The sequence below is a fragment of the Xyrauchen texanus genome, chromosome 19 (genome assembly GCF_025860055.1).
Source record: "Xyrauchen texanus isolate HMW12.3.18 chromosome 19, RBS_HiC_50CHRs, whole genome shotgun sequence".
Taxonomy (NCBI): domain Eukaryota; kingdom Metazoa; phylum Chordata; class Actinopteri; order Cypriniformes; family Catostomidae; genus Xyrauchen; species Xyrauchen texanus.
In genome coordinates this window covers 27,254,654-27,277,344 of record NC_068294.1, presented here as the reverse complement: position 1 = coordinate 27,277,344, position 22,691 = coordinate 27,254,654, and the positions used below count along the sequence as shown (strand labels likewise).

General features: G+C 38.4%; 1 protein-coding gene and 1 long non-coding RNA gene across 2 annotated transcripts; both read right to left on the bottom strand.

Moving 5' to 3' along the window:
• Positions 1–988: 988 nt before the first annotated feature.
• On the bottom strand, positions 989–22,088 carry LOC127659663 (uncharacterized). The gene is made up of 3 exons (XR_007972562.1): positions 21,947–22,088; positions 20,596–20,726; positions 989–1,839 (listed from the first exon to the last, which is right to left on the bottom strand). It is a non-coding gene; the product is annotated as an uncharacterized LOC127659663 (long non-coding RNA).
• Positions 12,131–13,887, bottom strand: LOC127659656 (transcription factor Sox-3). The gene has a single exon (XM_052149575.1). It carries the CDS (start codon positions 13,730–13,732, stop codon positions 12,839–12,841), a length of 894 nt encoding a protein of 297 aa, XP_052005535.1. The 5' UTR covers positions 13,733–13,887; the 3' UTR covers positions 12,131–12,838.
• Positions 22,089–22,691: the final 603 nt, after the last annotated feature.

The window sequence follows — 22,691 nt, the reverse complement described above, 5'->3', positions numbered from 1 at the left end:
GAGAGGGATGAAGGGAGGGAGAGTAAGAGAGCATTTGAATAAGAGAGGAGGCAATTCCTGTTAGCATGACAAAGGAAGCTGCCATCATTCCTGATTGGTGTCACTGGGCAGCTCTATAGCCAGCCAGGCCCCCTGCATGGGTTGATGTGTGGAGCTCAGGCATGTTTATGCATCCGAGGTGTGATATTATCTGGGGGTTTGAAGAGAGAGATGCGAATAAAGTTTTTAGGCTCAACTTGTGGGAAAAAGTGCACATCTCCGAAGAAAATACAAGTTTACATCACACTTGTGTAAAGGTTATCACCTTAACCCTTAGTTAAAAAACTATGTGTTTCCCATGAAACAGGGCGTTTTAATGAGCTTTAAAATCACAGTAATGCAATATTGACAAGAAAGCCTGTAGGCACAGTCAACATCAGCATATATAGTGCTCAATGCGATGAAAGACATGGCAAAAAAGAGAGAGAAAATGCATCTCCATGCCTAATCCTGCATATTAACCTCTTGTTTTTCTACTGCCATCTCTAGATACTGCTCATTAATAGCTAATGTTTCTTCTCACCCTTACACGTAGCCAGTAGCAGTCAGTTACAGATCTTTCTACAAACTCTCTCACATGTTAATAGCCTCTAGAGTACTTCTTTGAGTGACAGGCTGAAGTGGACCAAATAATAAGGCTGCTGATATACGCAAGTGTCTTTAAAGCATTTTAAAGCATATTTCATTATGCAATTGTGATTCAAACACTAAAGATTATACATAGGGGGAACGAAAAAGAACAATACTTAAACAAGAGGACACCACACTTGGTCACTTACTATGATGTTAATTACCAAAACAAAAACAAAACTATGCACCTGTCTTTTGATAAAGATCTTGTTTTGGCTGTCTATTCCTTATGCCATTGTGCCACATTGAATTAATGGGTTAGTTCCTCTGTGTTGATCCAAAGCTGTATGACTTTTAAAACACATGTCAAGTAATTTTTTATTTGTTGTGCACTTTTCACAACACACATTGTTTCAAAGCAGCTTCACAGGAAATCATGCATTAACAGAAAATGAAGCTGTAATATCTATAATGTCTTATAGTGATCAATGTGTAATTTGATTAAATATGATATGAAATATGAAATAATTAAATAATAATTGTATTTAGAACCCCTTTGAGCAAGCTGAAGGTGACTGTGGCAAGGAACACAAAACTCCATAAGATGTTGTTAATGGAGAAAAATAACCTTGGAAGAAACCAGACTCTCTGTGGGGGCCAGTTCCCCTCTGGCTAAACAACATGAACATAATGCCAATATTATTTATTTGTGTGCAGTGCAATTCATAGTTTTAAATTTGTAAATTTATTAAGATTTAAGGTCCAGTGTTTTAAACATTTTATTTATTTTTTTACTTTAAGATTAATGACTTCCTGGATTAACTATAGAAATACACATATATGCATTGTCCTTTGTTTGTTGGCTGATGAAGGCTTTTGTTGGCAATTAAATGATTAGAGTCTATGTATTCCATTATAAGAGTGTAGTCCATCAATAGACAAAGGTGAGACAGGCAGAGATAAATGATGAGGTGAATCGCAGTTCAACCTGCAGGGCATTTCGGTGAGGTTCAGGGGGTCCATCCTAAGTCCAAGGTTCAGGCTGTGGCATATGAAGTATCCGATGTCTTACAATTGGAGTTGGCATCAGTTCATACTCTGGAGTCCAAAAAACTGAAATGATGTCTGGCTAGAGCCAGCTGTAGTTTGTCGTCATCTGTCAGCGACACGTAGCAGTGTAGTCTGACACCAAGCAGGAACGGAGCTGGATCTGGCAGGCTCTGGTAACCTCTGGATATGGATCATAGAAGATGGAAACAAATAGAATAATATTAGCATTGATTCGCAGTTATAGATCATGATGGAGGTTTCTGGTTACGGCAGACCTAACTAAAGCAGCCTAATTGTGAGTTGAAGAATAAATTAGGTGTATGCCTGGATAAATAGATCAGTCTTTAGTCTAGACTTAAACTGAGTGTGTCTGCATCCCGAATACTGTTAGGGAGACTATTCCATAGTTTATGAGCCAAAAATGAAAAGGATCTACCTCCTTTTGTGGATTTTGATATTCTTGGAATTAATAACAAGCCAGAATTTTGTGATTGTAATGAATGTGATGGAATATAGCATGTCAGAAGGTCACTTAACTACTGTGAAGCGAGACCATTAAAATCTTTGTATGTAGTTAATATTTTAGAATAGAATTTTTAAAAGGTAGACAATGTAACGACGATAAATTTGGGCTAATATGATCATATTTCTTGGTTCTAGTCAGCACTCTGGCAGCTGCATTTTGAACCAGTTTATTTATTGAACTTGCTCGACATCCTCCCAGTAATGCATTACAATAATCTAGTCTTGAGGTCATGAATGCATTAATAAATTTTTCGGCATCAGCAACAGAGAGCATGTGTCAAGGAATTGAGGATTTGAGATCGATGTGGTTCCTAATCAGTAGATGTTTGAGATTGAAACAATAATCTGTGTAAAACGCGTGGAGAAAACGAATGCACGCAATTGAGACACGAGATGTAGACAAGTGGAAAAAAAAACCGAGGGAAATGGGTGCACGTGGTATAATATGCACAGATGAAACAGTAGAAAAGCGGAAAAACAAAGGCAGTGGTAAAATGGCAAAGAATAAAACAATGAACATATAAAAATAAGAATAATATATCTTTGTTTGACTAAAGGCAGACACATTCAGAAAGCTGTTTTGAAAACAAAGTTTATTTTCACAATTTATTTTTGTGGCACTAGTGGTGTAGAAATAACATACTTCAGCTTTAAATGGACAAAACCTACTGCCTAACCTAAACCAAACCATTAGTGTCATAAAAAGCAATGTGAAATGATAGACTAAACTAAATTAAAGTAAGCCTAAATCCTACACCTAAACCTAACTGATAGTGTCATAAAAGCTAATGTGAAAAGAATAAAACAGACATCCCTACGCTAAACCCTACACCTAAACCAAACCGACTGAGTCATAAAAGCATATGTGAGATGAAACACCTAAAAGCTGAAACAATCACATAAGATTGTGACGCTTCTATGACACTTTTGGCACATATGTTGCCTGGCACACTTTTCTAAGACTTGCACCCCAGTCTTCCGCATTCTAAGTCCAATGGGCTATCAGTTGAGCTACCACTCCACTTAAGCCAAAAGTATGTTTTGGTTTTGATGCAAATGCTTAGCGTCTGCGTACAGTCGAACACAAGCCTTTCAAAGTATACTTCATTTGACCTGTGCATGTACACAGACGCATGTATTGCGCATGTGCACTACGACTGCTATGAGATACTGGACTATTTCTCTTCAGGAGTTTAGACACATTAAGATGTACAATTTGCTATTTTCCTGAGAAATAGGTAACTGCGCTAAGATGTTTCAAAAGCTGGTCTGTTTGCTAAGTCTAAACTCAGTTCCTGCATTTGCAGTTTGGAGATTCCACCAGCAGATTGTAATAAAGTTAATATCCAAACTCTACGCCTATGTTTGTAAATAAAGTTGAACATCAAATTATGCACATGACAATCACTTTTTATAGCCATTTTATGTGACAAACAGATTTATGTTGAACTATCTTAATGTCATGGTTTCAATAAATGAATTTAATTTTTCAAAATCGACCGTTAGAATTAAAGTGCATTCTGATACAATCACTGTTAATAATTACCATTATTAATAATACTTTCATTCAGTAATTCTACATTGTCTATAATTTAATGAAGCCCACATCCAAATTCTGTCGAGAAGCACATTTTTCATGAGTATAAAAGAATGTATGTCCTTATTTCTATTCTTCTAATTCATTGCATACAGTCAGTTTACGATACCAACTACTTATGAACATGCTGTTTTTGTTTATATTGCTGGTGCTTGACAGGGAATGGACTATAACCTCCTGAGATGTTGCATCCACATGCATGACATTATGTTTTGGATCCACTATAAACTATGCACAATTTAATTTAATTTAAACTTATATAAATTCAGGAGATTATAGGCTGTCATTAAAGGGTTAAACTTTCAACGGCCCCAGTCATTTGAAAAAATAACATGGCACCAATCTCAGCTGAGTTTGTCTTTGGGGAAAAAAGTAAACAAAACTTTATCTGGTAGGAAACCTCATTAGGTTTTTACAATAAAACCTGTCACAGTCTCGGTGAATTTATCGGTTTGTACCGTTTGTTTTGTTGTTCTCTCTCTTATGTATTTCATGTGCCACCTGCATGCGGAATCAGCAAATGGAATGCTGATCATGCCACCCTTCAGCGTACTGTCAGCACCTGTCCCTGATTTGTTTGCTTCTTATTTAAATCCCACTCTGTCTTGTGTTCTTTGCTAGATTGTTGTTGTGTGTTCTGAGAAACTCACCTAGCTCTCTCTTCCTATGTCGGTCCTGTTACATATTTTCTGTGTCTGATGCCAGTTCCTGCCTGTGTCTGGATTGCGGTTACCATCCGACCTGCTTCTTCGCTCACTCTGACTCTTCACCTGAGGATTCCTCACTCATCTGCCTTCTACATTGTGTACACACACCTATGAACACACTCTTCTACAGAGGATTCCTTGCAGATCTACGCTCTACACTGCCACAATGCACACACACCTACAAACACACTCTCCATCTCCACACTGCAGTCGGTGCCGGGTTCCTCTGTCCACCAGCCCGGTTTGAGTCTTCTCTGGCCACCAGCCCTGTTAACTGTGTCTCCACGCCTGGACCGCATGTGTCTTGCCCTGACAGAACAATCTAGCTTGGATGCTCAGCAGAGAGCTTTACTGGGACAACAGCAGGACCAGATCTCTGCCTCAAACTGGGCCATGGAGAGGATGGTGTCGCCGCTCGCTGAGCTCATGTCCTTGGTCCAACAACTTCACCAGCCTCCCGAAACTGGTGCCACCCCGGAGGAACCCACACCAGCTCCAGCATTTCCCCCTAGCATAGGACACCTTGAACCCTGTCTCATCCCCCGAGATCCATACTCAAGTGAGGCAGAGTCATGTCGTACATTCCTGTCTCAGTGCTCACTGTTTTTCTCACTGCAGCCCACCTCATTCCAGCCTGAAACAGTTAAGGTGGCCTGCATCATCACGCTCCTTACCGGGAGGGCCAACGAGTGGGGAATCGCTATGTGGGACAATGGACATCCTTGCTGCTCGTCATTCCAGGCATTCTCGGCTAAGCTCCACCGGGTTTTCATCCGCTCAGTCCAGGGCCGTGAGGCAGCAAGGGTTCTGGCTGGTTTGGCCCAGGGTAACAGGTCAGTTGTGGACTATGCCATCGAGTTCCCCACCCTCACCACATCCTGTGAGTGGAATGATCGAGAGCAGTGGGACCAATTTCTGCATGGGTTGTCTGACAAAATCCAGGATGAAATTTATGCCTTAGACCGCCACTACGGTTCGATGACTTGTTGGACCTTGCCATCAGAGTTGCTTGGACCAGCGCCTTGTGCTTCATCGTAATCGGCGCCGTTCTCCACACCCCAAGCTGGCTGACCATCGGAACCGCAGTCCGAGGCTCAACCCATGCAGATCGGGAGGACTCGGTTGTCACCAGAGAAGCAGCGACTCCTCATCAAAGGGCTCTGTCTCTACTGTGCACCGCCAATTGCCCAGTAAAAGCCATCGCTCATTAGTAGGTAGGGGGCTATTGGCGAGCATAACACAACTGAGCAAAACCCCAGCATTCTCCAGCAACCCGTCTCATCAGCCCTTCTTCTTCTCCTCTTCGTGAGGAAGAAGGACGGCTCGCTTAGACCCTCTATAGATTATCGGGGGCTGAATGACATCATGATAAAGAACCGTTGCCCTTTGCCGTTGATGTCTTCAGCTTTTGTTCTCTTGCAGGGACTATCCATCTTTAGGAAGTTGGACTTGCACAATGCTTATCACCTTGTCCAGATCAGGGAGGGGGATGAGTGTAAGAAAGTGTTTAACATCCACAGAGGGCACTTTGAATATTTTGTTATGTCTTTTGGATTGATCAACACACCTGCTGTCGTCTAAGGGCTTCTCAGTGACGTGCTCAGAGACATGGTCGATTGATTCGTGTTTTTTTACTTAGATGATATTCTTATCTTCTCCCAGAATATCCAGGACCATGTTCAGCACGTCAGGAGAGTGCTTCAGTGGCTGCTAGAGAACCGTCTGTTCGTTAAGGTGGAGAAGTGTACTCAGTTCCATTTCTGGGGTTCATCGTTTCATCCTAGGGAATGCACATTGACCCTGTTAAGGTCAGATCAGTCTCTGATTGGCCAACCCCAGATTCCCACAAAGCCATGCAGAGGTTTCTGGGGTTTGCCAATTTCATCCTCTCATACCACCCGAGCTCCAAGTATGTCAAGCCCGGTGATTTTTCAAAGTCGAGGCCTCCAATATCCCACCGAACACCATTCTACCTGCCTCATGGGTGGTGGGCATGGTGTCCTGGGACTTGGAGGCTATAGTCCCTTCCGCATTGCAAAAAAACCACCTCACCTGCTGAGTGCCCAAGGGGTCTATTATTCATTCTGTGATCGGTCTGGACGCATGTACTCCAGTGCATCACTCTTCCATTGTTGCCTGCTATCCAGGGGCTGCTCGTACTCAGGTGCTCATTAGACAGTGATTCTGGTGGCCTGGTGGCAGGACGTTTGCCAGTTTGTGGCCGCTTGACCCATTTATGCGTCGAATAAGACCTCCAGTCAGCCTCCGGCCAGGATCCTCCAACTGCTGTCAGTCCCTTCTAGACCCTGGTCCCACATAGCCATGGATTTTGTTACCGGTCTCCCCCCATCCCATGGCAACATGGTCGTTATGACACTCTCCATCTCCACGCTGCAGTCAGTGCTGGGTTCCTCTCTGCCCACCAGCCCTGTTTGTATCTTCTCTGCTCCCCAGCCCTGTTTATAACTGTTTATTATTTCCTATTAAACTCTGTTAACTGTGCCACTGTGCCTGGATTTTGTGTCTCGCCCTGACAAAAACCTATTTGAGTCAAAAGAGTAGAGTCTCTAGTTTCAAACTTCCTGGCCATGCCCGTTGATTTGCACATATGACTTTTGGCTAAGCAATGCACTCTTAAAACAGGGCTCCAAGAGTTTGTGATCTGTTAATATGCCGTTTTACTCATGATTTGTTAAAGAGAATAAAATGTGTTGTTGTTGCAGCACCACTGGTCTACAAAATGTAGTTTTAGTGAAGTATTTATATGAGACCAGGCTGCTACAGACAAAAACACAGAATATTGATATCCAGCTTCTTTATTTTATCAGTTGAAACACCCCACCTATTGAAATCACATCACATGTGTGTGGTGAAAGGAAGTGGATTAAAGTGTTTCATTACTCATGAAAAAAGAACATGAATGAGAAACACATATTACATTTTACACCCCTCCGGACAATGCACACATGCCTTAATATGAGCATTTGGTGCACAAATGCACATCTCCCAGAGAACTTGCTGACTGATTATGGCAACTAATCAATAAACGAGTGAGGCACATCTGCATGAGGTCTTTTTCCCATGGGCATCAAATCAGGCTTGGAACACTTCTACAAGATCTTCACCTGAGTGAAGACATTCACTGATGATACAAAGAATAAAGCTTGGGCCTAGACCATGATAGAGGGGGAGTTTTTGGTGACTAATGTACCTATTCCAAGCATCCTCAACACCTGACATTACAAATTTGACAAGGAGCCATCACACAGGCATAACAACCTAGAACAGCATTGTTCATCTGCCAATCTCAGTTTCTTCTAGATGATCCAACCAACACTAATCAATATCTGTGGCCTAGAGGAGAGGCCTCATCTCCCCCTGTTTCATACCCCCCCCCCCCCCGCCCCATTCCCATAACTTCTGTGCCACATGTATTGTCTCTAATTTCCCAACTGTTTTCACTGTCACTGTGCATAGAGTCTTTGCATCAGTCATCACAAATCTGCCATCTGCCCACATGTTGGTCACACTCCACCCAGTTCCAACTTGGAGAGGCTGGGCAGGAGACAGGCACCCTAAAACCTGTTTACATCATGCGTCAGAGAAACTTATCGCACCTGCTCCACCCAAGAGAGCCTTGCAGACGTTAAGGGCAGGGTAGTGCCATTTTTAGGGGAATTTTCAGACACTTTTACTCAAATATAATAGTGACTAATTCTCCACAGGCTATAACTAATGTAAATCACTTCTCCAAGCGAGATATTTTCAATGAATAATCTGTAGGTATCCGAATGGATTATTGAAGTATTATAAATGTGTGGTGTTTAACATGTTTAGCACAAGAGAAAGCCTTCTTTGGCTGCTCCAAAGAAAGGTTATGATGATCAGCTGTGTGAACTTTGTTAATGGGAATTCAGGGATTTTAAATAGGTCCTGCATATTCCTGATGTTGGGAAAAACAAAACTACATTCATGCCCTAAACCTCTACCAAAATATTAGACCTGCTAAAATTTTTTAAATTACTCATATGATTTTTATCTAGTTTAATCTTACAAATGGCATAATTCTTATTTGTCCATTGTCAAGATAGAACAATTTAAATGTTGGCTAATGTAATTATTTAAATTCCTTCCTTTCTAGTTCTAAATCTAAAGCTCTAAATCTGTTTTTAGGATAAAGTAACTCAAAATGACGGAACAGATAAAATATGACATCTTTCGAGTTAGAGGGCAGGTGGCACTTGAAACATTAAGATAAAATCAGAATACATAAAACTTTTTAACAGGGATATAACTATATAATATCCCACAATGAAAGGATTATTAGTCCAAACTGCTCTGTGCTGACATCAATGCGAGTCGTTTGCACCTGGACTGCGGGGCCAAGCCTGCACTGGAGCGGCAACCACCCTTTAAACCTCCCACTCTGCATTCTTTTTGGTTTTGTAATGCTGTAGAGATCCATCTATATAATTTCCCACAAACATCAAAATGATATGAGGAAAGAAGCTGGCGATCACACATCCACCTAGACTAGATTTGTGAAGAACTTTAACTGTCAAATAATGTTTAAATGTCTTTACAAATATACTTGTAAAGAATGGCATTCACATTCCAACTGTGTGAGTATTACACCTTTTGGAGTTTTTCTGGGAAAAAAACATTAGAAGAATGACAATATGAAAAGTGAAACTAGGTAAAAAGGGCAGCAACGCTTATTTAGTACATGCACATAAAACGCAAAGAGGAAACAAATTTGACAAGAAGAGGAAGAAGTTAAGCTCATGTGTATTGTGCAGTAAAAGAACAGTAAATTTACAATACTGGCAGGAAACAATGGCCAAAGGCAAGAGAGGTGAGCCAGTCTTTTAGATAAAGTTCAGGAAAATGTACAGTTCTCTGAGGTGGGATGAGTCTGTTAGGATCAGCTCAAAGTCCTGACCCTGTAAGGATTGGATTCCATTTTCCCACAGAGGGAGCTGATCTAAAAAGAGCTTGTCAACAACATCTGCCCCAGTTCAGGGAGATTATCTCACCCCCACACCTCGACTCAGCTCTGTCCCCACAGCCCACATGAGCCTCATTCCAGTGGATAGGCCCAACAGTAGTGCCTTGAGCCAGCTTGTTAATCAATGCTATGTTTTTGGTACACATCACCACAGCAAGTCCAGTCTGGCACCATCTAAATACCACAGAGCCTGTTCGTTTATTTTTCAAACACACCCATTTTCGCAACTGACGTATAAGTTGTGTATGTATGTACATTGCAAAACACCCACATATTTGGAATGAGCAGTTCCCAATAAGAGTTGCTCTGCAGGTTCAGTGAATGAAATTCATACAGGTTTGCTGGTTCACTTTATTTGTTCTTAGCCTGGCATAAGTGTTCAAATATGTCAGGAATAATTATAACAAAATGAAAAACAAGAGAGAAAATTGTACATAGTCAGACAGAAAGTAAGAACACTTTCTCTTCAGTCTCTAATCCTATCTGTCTCTCATACAGAGCAGTCTGCATCTTGCATGGTTGCAGTGGGGTGTAATTATGTTGGTTTGGAAAAGGGGTTATACAAACAGCTCCAGTGAGGTCATAAGCAGATGGAAGTGGGGATATGCCTGCACTTGCTGAGTGGGCACAGTGCTCCACATGACTGAGCAAAAGAGAGAGAGAGAGAGAGAGAGAGAGAGAGAGAGAGAGAGAGAGGCCCAGTATGTGCTGGAAGGGACATAATGCATTCTGCCATTAGCACAGCTTCACTCATAGGAGTTGTGTTTATTCAATAAATTCCTGCTGTTTAACTGGCACATGGATATGTCAGGTGATAAAATGCCATAATGTTAAAACTTAAGGATCATATCAGCACCTTTTCCTTTATTAACCACTGCAACTTTATTCATCATTGCGTCTGACACAGATGCATGATCACCCGATAGGTAGTCTCAAGCGCACTAAAGTGATTTAAGACCCTCTCGCTGAATACAGAGATGTCCATCTAATCTATTGGCATCCGTGGAGGTGCATTGGGTAAACCTAAGCACAGCAATGAGGCAGGGATCATACCTCAGTGGACATCAGCCAAAGTATGCACTATAGTTCTAGGGAATAAATACCCAGGATGTTATGCAGCTCATCCCCTGATGTAAAATATTCAAGTGTACCAACATTGTGAACCTCTGTTGCACATTTTTGAAGTTTAGATTCGTATGTTCTGTGATGACCGAAGTTCATCTGCATTAGAACATCACGCATTTTTCACATATTATAATTTCGGTTGACTGCTTTGAGAGAAGACCTTAAAAAAATTAAAAACTATAGTAACAGCTGAATCTACATTAAGTTATTTCGAAGCATTCCGTGCAAACATATCATGCCTGGAGAATTTATTTAAAAATGTAAATGGTTGAGTGATGTTTAAAATAATAGTAATAACAAATACTGTTGGTTCACTGTAAAATTTGTTTATAAAGTGCATTCAAAAACGTTTCAAATGTTAGGCGCTCAGCAGACCAGATCATTATTGAACGTGGATGAACGAGCTTTTTCGGGAAAAGTCTAAAGGGAAAGAAGAAAAAAAATCATTCTTTAGTCCTGAATGTATATATATATATATATATACAGTTATATTCAATATATGTTACACATTACCAATATTCATAGGCTATTATATATTTTAAGGAGCAATCAGCAAATTAAATAGCAAATGTGCCACCTTTTCTCTTCTAGCTGCAACATAAAATAATTGTCCCTTGACTAACAGACAAAAAGAAAGTATAATTTGATATTCAAATACGATCCAGCAAATATTTAACCTCCGTCTGACCCTATACAATATTCAGCCACAACTAGGAACTCATAAAGCAAAAGAGACAAGAAATAATCCAGATTAATGTCTAATTATGAAGATAATTATAATAATTTATCGACAATAATTGTGACAAATTCAAGAGATTAAAAATATTAACAGTTAACCGTAATTTTCAAGTAATTTGTAGGAACTGTGAGTACCTATGACTCAATAAGTGAAAATGCTGTGGAAAATTACTCACTTTGTGCAACAACAAAACACACACACGACGGTTCACGTGAAACAATCAATAAATATATATTTATTTTATATATATATATTTGTTTATGTTTTTAGTTTTGCTTATTTTATAGGTGCCCTCTTAAGTGTATTTTCTCAAACAAGATTGTAAAAATGTGTTGTTGATAGGCTGTAATCAAGACTGAGGATAATACACCCTGATTGGCACTTTAGAAATTAGCATTCGACGTATTTGCTTAAACGTAAATTTATTAAAAACAACTAATTTATAGGCCTACTGTAATTTACAGACCAACTGTATTCTCTTAATTTATGATACAGCATTTTGGTTTTTTTTAACACACAAATATATTTGCAGATTGATGTTTAGAAAACAATCCACCATCTTGCCGTGTTGACATCTGCTAGTGACTGTTTCTTAATTAGCATGCTTTCTCTTAAATGATCAGTTTAAATGACTGCATTTAATGTAATTTATACATTGTATGTCAAGTTTTCATGGAGAATTTGTCCTCCGTCACTGGTTTCACGCATAACGATTTGAACCGTCGAACAAGTCATTCAAAAAATAAATAATTAATATCTAGTCAGGAACCTTTCAGTAAAACAAATTTATTCGTTTGGGATTAGGGTGTTCTTCAGTAGAAACGTCAGTTTAAATAAAACTCTCCGTCCCACATCATGGGTTAACCTGATACTGCCATAACATCACATAAAAGTAGATTCACAAAACAAGTGGAGCATTTCAACAAGACTTACAGAGGTTCACAAGCTTTAAAAAAAACTTACTATAAATAAAAAAAAACTTTGCGCTTGCGAACAGCACAGTCTTTCATTTCAATAAAACCTAGTTCATAAACGAAGAACAAAAAGACTACACAGATTTGGACACAGCCAACAAAACTGACATTCTAAAAATAAGTGTAAACATTTATGAGTGAACATACTCAATTTTATCTTTCATTTTTGTATTTGAAATACAGCATCTTCACGAAGCCACGTGCCTTCTTTCATAGAGACAAACTCTTGACGGCAAATAAGTCAGAAGTCCAATATTCTTCTACAGAAGTTGATTGCCATACGGCTTATGATAAAAAGCTCATCTGCAATACAATTTGTTTTGTTGGGCGCAACACTCAAGTCTCCGATATGTCGTCATAATTTGCTTTAAAACGGAAAACTCATTGAGATGAAAAATAGTGTCTTTTTTTTTTTTTTTTAAACAAAATTGAACTTCGCTTCTTTTTTGCAAATCAAAATGTTCAAGCATCCGAAGTTCTAAGTCTTTTTTCTCTCAGAGTCTTTCAAATGTGGGTTAAGGGTAGTGTTCCGTTCACGCCGGTCCCTGCGCTTTGATAGTGCGGGTGAACGCTGTGTAACCGACTGCTCTGTAGAGTGGAGTGGTCGGCGCTGTCTCCCCCGGGAGGCAAGTACATGCTTATCATATCCCTCAGGTCTCCCAAACAAGCACGCTGAGAGTGAGAGGTTATGGCCGGAGGAGGAGAGCTTGGTTCTGTCTTGCACACCGACGCCATGGAGCCCAAACCCATTGCACTGGAAGTTTGCTGCGTGAATGCTGGTGACATGCTGTACGTCGATGCAGCGTTCATGTAGGTCTGGGCCGAAGACATCATCGGGTACTGAAGTCCAGCCATGTCGTACCTGTGCATCTGCTGAATCTGGGGGCTGTTCATACTGGGGTGTTGGGGGTAGGCCAGCTGGTCCTGCATGAGAGAGTACGCGCTGTTCGTCCAGCCGTTCATGTGCGTGTATTCCATCCGCTGCCCCATCGAGACGGCGTTGTTGACAGCATTGGCACCTGGCGCCAAGAGTCCACCAGGCAAGGAGTACTTGTCTTTCTTCAACAAGGTCTTGGTCTTCCTGCGGGGCCGGTATTTGTAATCCGGATGCTCCTTCATGTGCATGGCTCGTAACCGCTTGGCCTCATCAATGAAGGGTCTCTTCTCGGCATCAGTCAAAAGTTTCCAGTCGGCACCGAGACGCTTGCTGATCTCAGAGTTGTGCATCTTAGGATTCTCTTGTGCCATCTTCCTCCGCTGACCGCGAGACCACACCATGAAAGCATTCATAGGCCGCTTCACTCGGTCCTGGTCGTTGGCACTGTTGTTTTTACCGCCCGAGCCCGTGTTGGACTGCGGAAGGGGGCTTTTTATCTCGGTTTCCATCATGTTATACATTCAAGCGACTTAGAATTGGTGACGAGCTGAAGTGAAAAGTTGAAGTTTCTTGAAGAATCTCAGTCAAAAGTTCAGTGAGCTCAAACTTTTGCAAAGTGAAAATTTCTCCACACCAGTCCAGTGTGACTTGCTCTGCTCTGCCAAGGAACTCTGCAAAGTTGTACGCCAAGATCAGCTGTTAAAAGAGGCTTTGCCATGTGATTTGGATTGACAGCATAACAATGAGCTCAGCTCGGACCAATCAGAGAGCGCCTCTCAATCCACCATCCAAGCAGCGCGCTGCCCATACAAAAATGTTTCGGGATTGAGTTTTAGTGGTATAAAATACATCACGAGCAACCACTTTGCAGTTTGATAAAAGTAGACCTAATTTCTTTGCAAATAATGTTTTAGCTCTGTCGTTATCCACTGAAAAAATTTATGGTTAACCATCTTTTTCAGTTCTACCGAAAAAAAACAGTATATTGTTTCACTAAGTTGGAAAAATAATTGAATTGGAAAAGAAAAGGCTATTGTAATAAATACATGAATAATATACAAAACTACTGTATGTAGGTCTAACATAACCGAAGAGAAAGAAGTTGTTTTTTTTATTTCAATAATCAAACATGGAGACAATAACGTCTTATTTTTTCTTAAAAGAAACATTTAAGATGTCATGAGAACGATACATTACAATATAATTAAATGTTCTGATTGTGAATGGCTCCAATTGTTGTAGGCTAAAACAAAATATTTTTGTTGTTTTTTTGAATCTTTACATTGCACCTTTAATGGTCTGACTTAAACATATTAATGAAAAGTTTTACTTGTTTATAAAATGGAATGTCAAGTCCTTAAAGTAACAATGATACCTATTTCTAACGCTACGGTTTTATTATAAATGCTAATTAATTAAGATAAACAACTGCAGTATTCACATTAATGCATAATTACTAACTGATTCTAAATTTAATCTGACACTTTAGTTTAGTTTAGTTTACAACTATAGGACTACCTACATTTATAACATTACAGTAATTTGTCATTTTTGTGATTTAAAAAGTTTTTGATTTAAAAGAGCCATCGCATGTTTTTCCCATATAGCCTACTGCCTAGTTTGAAATAAAAATGTAATACATGATCGCCCCCATGTGGTGCAGATATGTATTCATCTGCAGCAGAAAAGGGTTATGCTGAAATAACCATTTAAATTATTCTAAAACCCGACTTGTTTATGTTGTTTATTGTTATTATTAACATTAGCAATTATTGTCAAAAGTTGCAATCATTCCACCTATTATTATGACGTGCTCTACAAATGACTCAAGTCGTAGTTAAGAGAGGTTTTCTGTCTCAAGGGGAGAATTTACACCTTCAAAATGATTAGCACATCGTCCATCGAGAACAGCGTAATTTAACACATTCAACGCCACTGAACGATTAGTGTGCTGAATATTCACGAAGGGCTTTTAACACCACTCACTAACGATTCAACCATTTAAAGTAGTTTCACCATGTGTGACCGATTTGTAAGACATGCCCAACACGTCTCCGTTATTTACTTACCAAACGGTTCTTAACAAGTTAGGGTGTCGATATGCTGCTGCTACTCAGAGGTTTACTATTGTAAATGAGGGCATACATTATTCATCATATAAATGCATGATATAGCCTAAGAGATTAAACAAATAGGCCTACAATAAAAAATAAATTATGAAACATGCATGCATGGAGATATTTTAGTCGGCATTTCCTTGAAAACACCAGCTAAATGTCTTTGATTGATTAGTATGCCACACAGAGAAAGGACGATATTTTCAGGTATCAAGGTGAATATACTGTATAATTGACTTACAAAAACAAATGGTAAAAATGTATGAGTAGCCTGACCATTTTTGAGGGTGGATCTTCTTTTCCGACGCTTTCACTGGGAGGCAAAAAGTACATTTGTCATTTGTAGGAACATAATTAGTCATTTTACATTCATGTGAATAGCACTGCGCCAGCCTTTATGACAAAAGTTCTAATTAGAGACTTATTCCACGAAACCGGTGATTTATCCGAGTGGTTTCAGGGACACATCCTATTGTAATCTGCTTATGGAAATGTAAAAGACAGTGGGAAAGAGAAAACTCCCAGTTACCCGGAGCTCGGTAATGAGGGCTTCTGTTCTCCAAATTTCCCAATTAACGTAAGCCAAGGCCGAGGACCACCAGGCAAGCTTGCTAGTGTTCAACATCATTGAGCTCTGAGCCCCAAGGCCTCCGAAAATCACTCACGTGTATGATGGCCGAGAAGAGAATTTCCCATGTGGTAGGCAAGCAGAGACCCGAATGAGCATGCAAATATACATTTACAGCATACAAATGTAAGAATGTAATTATTATTTATTTAAATTATAAGACATGCGACGTGAGTTTTTATTCAAATTAAACTGCGTTTAAAATATATGGTATAGCAAACATTTGAAATTGCTCAACCTTTTTATTGAAAACACAAGATGGAAAACTGATAGCTTAATTAATATCAGTCCAGCGCTGCTTAGGTCACATGTCAGACCTGTAACATAGGCTATTTAACTCTTAATGCAACGGTAGATTTTATCAGTTGAACGTCTTAACAGCGTTTTCTGTCTCTGACAATGTATTGAGAGGCTAACAATATCCTAACAATAAATCACAACAGGGCTGTATCACCGTATGATGTCATTTTTTCGAGCTCGTGGATTCACTCGTTAATTAGCTGAAAGTGGAAGTAAATTATAGAAGAGCGCACGAGACATCAAATAATAAAAAATAGAAAACATACGTTGTTTACAAGATTAATAAGGGTACAATCAGGTGTTCTCTGCGCCATAAAGTTCAAGTTAACTTAATGTAGTGAAATAAACCTGCACGCGACACACACATTCAATTACAATAGCACGAGCCGCAATTTGAAGAGCAGCTTGTGCTGGAAACAAGCAAGACTTTTGTCAACACAGGAACATTTTGAATTTGTTATGCTTAATGTTTAGGATATATATATAGAAATGGTTAGTGGTTGGATCACATATTTTATAATATATATATATATATATATATATATATATATATATATATATATATATATATATATATATATATATATATATATATATATATATATATTATAAAATATGAGATCCAACCACTAACCATTTCTCATTTAAACGTCGTAACCTTAAGAATGAATAACTTTTTTGTTTCAGCTCAGTGGCTGCGGAAAAGGTTAAAGTTACCATGGTTAACACTAAATGATTTTTCAACTGCAGGAACAACGAAGACCGTCTCTATGGGATTTGCATGATTTTGAACAGAATATGTAAATGAATGTGCAATTTCAGCACGGTCTGTTATTCCTTTTGTGTTTAGCTGAATGGTTGCGTCCCTTCTTTGGTTCTGACACTGGTAAAATAAGACGCACTGGTCAATTAAAGAAAAACCGAGGCTTGAGACTTAACTTCTTTATGATGTCTAGCCTACGTATTGCAATTATATTTTTTCTCTACTTGAAGTGTAGCCTATGTCGGTATTTAAGAATAAGGTAATGATATGTAGCCTACTTTACAGTCAAATCAATCAAAGGAATTTAATTAAAAAAGACTAAAGAAAATAAAATCTAAAGAAAAACTTTGTTTTTGTTTCTTGTTTATTTGCGGTTAAGTCTCCGTCATGAAAAAATCGTCTATTGTACGTGCTTTTCATTAAATATAAAAAAATATTGATGCACTCTCTTTGCATAGGCTAATTTCCAACAAATGTTCAAAGAAATGAAACAAAATTGTAATTTTGTTTAATTACGTAAAATGTTGACAGCTGATATTGACAACACGGATTTGCTAACACGCATTCCTCGGAACTGGCATGACATTACACGTGTGTCCTCAGCAAGACAAACATCGTTTCGAATCTGCGCTTAAGCACTGATGTGTCACTTGTAGGATGTACAACCATAATAATATAACGGCGCAGAATGGGGGACTTAAAGCTACTGCTATATTTTCACTTAGCCGAATTTAATTTATTTTTTTGCCGTTTTTTTTTTTCTTGTGAACATAAGATTGCTGTAGTCCTTGAACAAAATTTTAAGACAGAAAATGAAAAACCGAGCTGTTAATAAATAAGGTTTCCCCATTTGGCAAGGTCAAAAAGGCAAAAAAAAAAATCTCACTGATACCATAGCTATATCTGTTTGTTTGATTTTCTTAAAGTTAAGTCAGATTTATTTACCTTTAACAGGGAAATGCAGAAGTGAACCAAAATAACTATTCTTTTTGAACATCAGTGCATTAGTCTTCCATTGTTGTCCCCAGCTTTCTGTTAAATTGATTGTAGTGGCATCTTAGGCAGTCCAAGTAAATATGAGCAATGTTACATGAAAAATCATGTAATGTAAAGGCCATTCTTTTATTTGTGATATGTGAAGCATGTAATTTATTACATCAAGGTGTTCCCATTTGTCACAGAATAAAACTACTTTAAAATGTAGAGGTATACAACACAGTGATTAAATATCAAGCCAACATTTTGAGTTGTGTGGTGAATATCTTTCCTTATCATTTTTCATAGACTTGTCTGTCTTACATACCATCTGTACCAGGGAAGTCAAGACATGACCACTAAATGGCCTTGCTTACATTTTTAAGGCAATCAGTTTGCATGCTTTAAGAAAACATACTTATTTGACTCAAGTAAACAGAACTTAAGTTTACTTGTATAGTTAACATTACTGAGAAATATAACTACTCTGTGAATTAAGTAACATTGTTTTTATTTAATTATTTAAACTGGGCTATAGCACATCTTTTACAGTATAAAGGAAATTATGACTGGTATCTAGGTTAGCCAAATGGCACATTAGATTCTCCTCAGTATTTCTTAGTGCACATAAACCTGCACTTTTGTAAAGCACAGTTGAGTAAAGAAGAATGGCTTACATTAAACAGGCTCCAAGTTGGCCAGAGTTAATACTAATCACCCTCATAGTGACTTCACACAAATCACAACTATCAACAACACACTAGTTACAGTCATGAGAATGAAAACTATATACATTTTTAAATAACAATTATTCTTTTTCTACAAAAGTTCCCTTGTTTTGACCAAACATACATAATTTATACAAGTGCAATTTTGAACTTGATAATTTTGATTTAGTAATTGCTCTCAAAGTTTAAAAAAATTATATATTTGAGTTATTACAAGAATTGTTTAATTAGGACCACTTTTTATTAATGACAACTTTAGGGTTTAGAGAGTAACTGTAACTTAATTAAAACTAGTAAGCATAGAGAAAGATTAAGCTTAAGTTGAGTAAATTCTTTTTTACGAATTTGAGATAACTAGTAGTGGTAGTTACAAAGAACATACTTGACAACAACATTTTTTAATTATTTAAAAGTAAAGTACAGAGTATATAAGAGAGGTGTGTTGCTGCTGAATAATAAAGGAAGGTTTGAGAAGCTCTTTACCCCAGTCAGTGATGAATAGGACTTCTGATCTAATGCAGCATGAAGCTAATGTGCACACATCATATGCATGGACATTATGAAAAGCAGCAAATGGTCTGAATACACAGTCCATATTTGCTCCTCAATGACAACATTTTTCTACAATATCTTTAACTTTCAGGAGGAAAACTGTTACAGAAACATTAATAAAACCACATCTGGTACATGGTGCGTTAAATGAAAATAATTTTAACTGCATTTATTCTTACCTAATGAAAGCTAATTTCAATTAAACCACTGATTTAATTTAGCAGAAAATTACTATAAATATAATTTTGATTAAATCACTGAGCAAATTCTAATAGCACAAGCAATTGTCTTTGAGCTCAGAGGTGTTATTAGCTTCAGCTAAATGTATCTGTTAAGGAATATCAATTTGATAAGGAGGCATATCTGTGTCCTGAACAGCACACTGTGATAATGTTCATATGTCTCTGGGGTCAATGCCTCCGAGACTCCACAGACAATTTAGCAGTTATTCATAGCTGAATTATTTCTCAAACAAATAAATAAATACAAATACATAAATAAAATGTAAATATATGAAAACTGTTCAAGAAAATTACGCAAAGATATATGAAATCCTGAGCAAAATAAACAGAAGCCGTTTTGTTAACTGTTGCCTTTTGTCAATCAGAATTGTCATCACAGAAATGCTATCATTGGCTGCAAGGCTAATTACAGACCCCATTATATCCCATGTATCTTTTGAATCATTTCCATGTACTACAGTTTCTCCAAAACAATAGAAACTTTCTCCTTTTTTGTTTAGCAGAGAATGCTGAGTTGTCTGATTTTGCTTTGCACCAAATGTGGCAAGCAGATGGCTTTTGTTTTAAACATAATTAAGACCCCACTAATCTAGTGCCTTTTAAAAATGAAACAGTTGCTTCATCAGACCTTCATTAGTTAAGATAATATTGTGGAAATGCACAATTACTTTGCAGGGTATATCTTTAATTAATTAAATACACCCAATTTTCTAATATGATTAATGCCACAAAGTTGTTATCTCAAAATTATTCTAAAATTAATATGTAACGATAATACTGTATGCATTATTAGCAAGAACTGAGGTTTTTGGCTGTGGCGAAAGCCTGGAGACCTAATTACGAAGGGTAATTTATTAAATCTTGGGAGAAGAAACAAACAAGTATAAATTGATATATTAATCATGGGCTTCATTACGTTAATCTGCGAGCGATTTGAGGTGAAAATGACGAATCTCTGATGAGTGCCAAGCACTTGATAATGAAGAAACTGGCCATAAATTTAGTCTGCATAAAGGTCTCATTAAAAGAAGCATAATTTAATTAAGAGTTAGCCATCGCCCTCCAAATGCATTAATTACCTTGGGTGTGATGAGATGAGTTTTGGGATTACTGATGATTTCATTACAGCCAGTGTTGCTGCTAACTGTGTCAAGGACCTGCTGTTGTTGACAGTATAATGGATTGGGTGCCTGGGGATGAAGTCGTTCACCTTGGCACAAAGAACAGAAAGGAGACATGGAGGATTATACTGGACCCTCATAGGTGGACATACCACATGAATCAAAGCACTGTCTATTATTCACATTTCACTCTAAAATTATCTAAAAATCTTGGCATGTGAAAATTTATTATACTACTGATCTCCAATTATCTGATCTGCATCTATACTGGTCTATGCTGGTATGTTTGTCATGTCACTTATTGATACAACAAGGTCTGACTCTTAACTGACACAGTTTAGAGACTTATTTGGTAATCTTTAGGTCATGGAAGTATGCAGTGTCTAACAAAGCAATCACATGAAATGACCCAGTTAAAGGTGTTTCAAGAGCAAAGTGCATTACTGCCCTTTTCCTCTGTCACGCATACTCATTTGCCACTGATATGGCAGTTTGCCATACCGCACACAAACACCCTCTTTCTTTCACTCTCTCTCTCTCTTTCTCTCTCTCTCTCTCTCTCTCTCTCTCTTTCTGCTGGGGTGAAAAGGGCACAGTAGGGCCGACAGCTCAAAGCCCCGAAAACTGACATGTCAATGGCAGATCCAAGCTGTTGCAGTTGCACTGGGGGGACACATCGCAGACACTAACTGCTTCCTCTTGGTGACAGCCTGACAAAGACATTTGACTACCTTTCTGAGTTACACACATGTATAGACCACATATAGCACAGACAGAGTAATGCTCCATATCTTTAGAGGCTTGTGTCATCATTAAAAATTTGCCTAGCAATAATTCTCTTGTTTTATGATTGTAATGTCTGGGGCATTGGATATAAGCCGTAATTTCAACAACTGAGCTCATAACAGGTCCATTACAATAAAATAAAAATCTTAAGTTTGAATATCGAATCTGTTGAGTCTTTTCATCTGAACACTGAAATTCTGAAACAAATAGAACAATGGTTATAAATAAAATATAGGGAGAATTATCATTCAATTATTAATTCATGTGACCAATGCCGAATGACAACAAGTTTTTTAGCAAACAATGGCATAACAGAATGCAGAGCAAGATGATGCACAGCCAATGCCTTCATTTAATTGTTAATGACAGACTCACAACGACAGATTTGCAAACGATTTCAGTCTGTTCAGCCGCTAGACTCAGGTGCAAATTTACAACAAACCAACCCACCACCCACCCTTTTTTCACCCCTCCCTTAATGATACTCCTGCCCACAGCTGCGGTTTTCCAGAAAGACACTCACCATCGCACAGTCGTCCTTCCCTCTGTGAGTTTAAGAGGCTCACTTTGAGTACCTGCAGATTGTGTTGCTGGGAGAAGACAAGACCCTCAAGCCATGCCGCAATGAGCTGAGAAAGTGAAGGGCAGGCAAGAAGCAGTCTTCCATTCTGCAACAGCACTGAGCCGAGCCCTCCCTGCAATGGGAGCCATCACATTCTGCCAAGATTGCTTCACACAAAAGTTGACAATGCCCCAGTGAAAGCCATTGTTGATATTCAACATTTTTTAAATAGCTGAGCAGAATGGACAACATGGCAAACTACAAAACTTGGTGTGGAAAACTGACTTGGAGTTCCTGAAAAGCCTCACATATGATTGAAAAAAGACTAAGATCTATCAAAACAAAACAAAAATTTCACAGGGACATAGTAAGTTACACCTTATACCACCTAGAGCTTAACAAAAGTTGTGGATGCTAAAAAGTCCTTGTTTTTTGTATGACGAATACTTCAAATTATTGGAAGAAATAATTATTTTGCAAATGGACAAAATGTGATGGCAAAGTGCCAGCTCAAAGCAATGAAAACATGCTCCTAAATGGCTGTATTAATGAAGACCTTTCGGAACTCATCCATTTCAGACTTTAATTGTTGTTCTGATTGCCCTGATGGCTTCTGACAGTAAGTGGTGTTTTAGTTCCATCTTTGTCAAAGTGACAAGCACAGATTAATAAAGACATTTAACCCAGCTCTCACTGCCCATCTGTC

Excerpts from the sequence above, each read along its gene's own strand:
- LOC127659656 (XM_052149575.1), bottom strand. The coding sequence starts at position 13,732 with ATGTATAACATGATGGAAACCGAGATAAAAAGCCCCCTTCCGCAGTCC.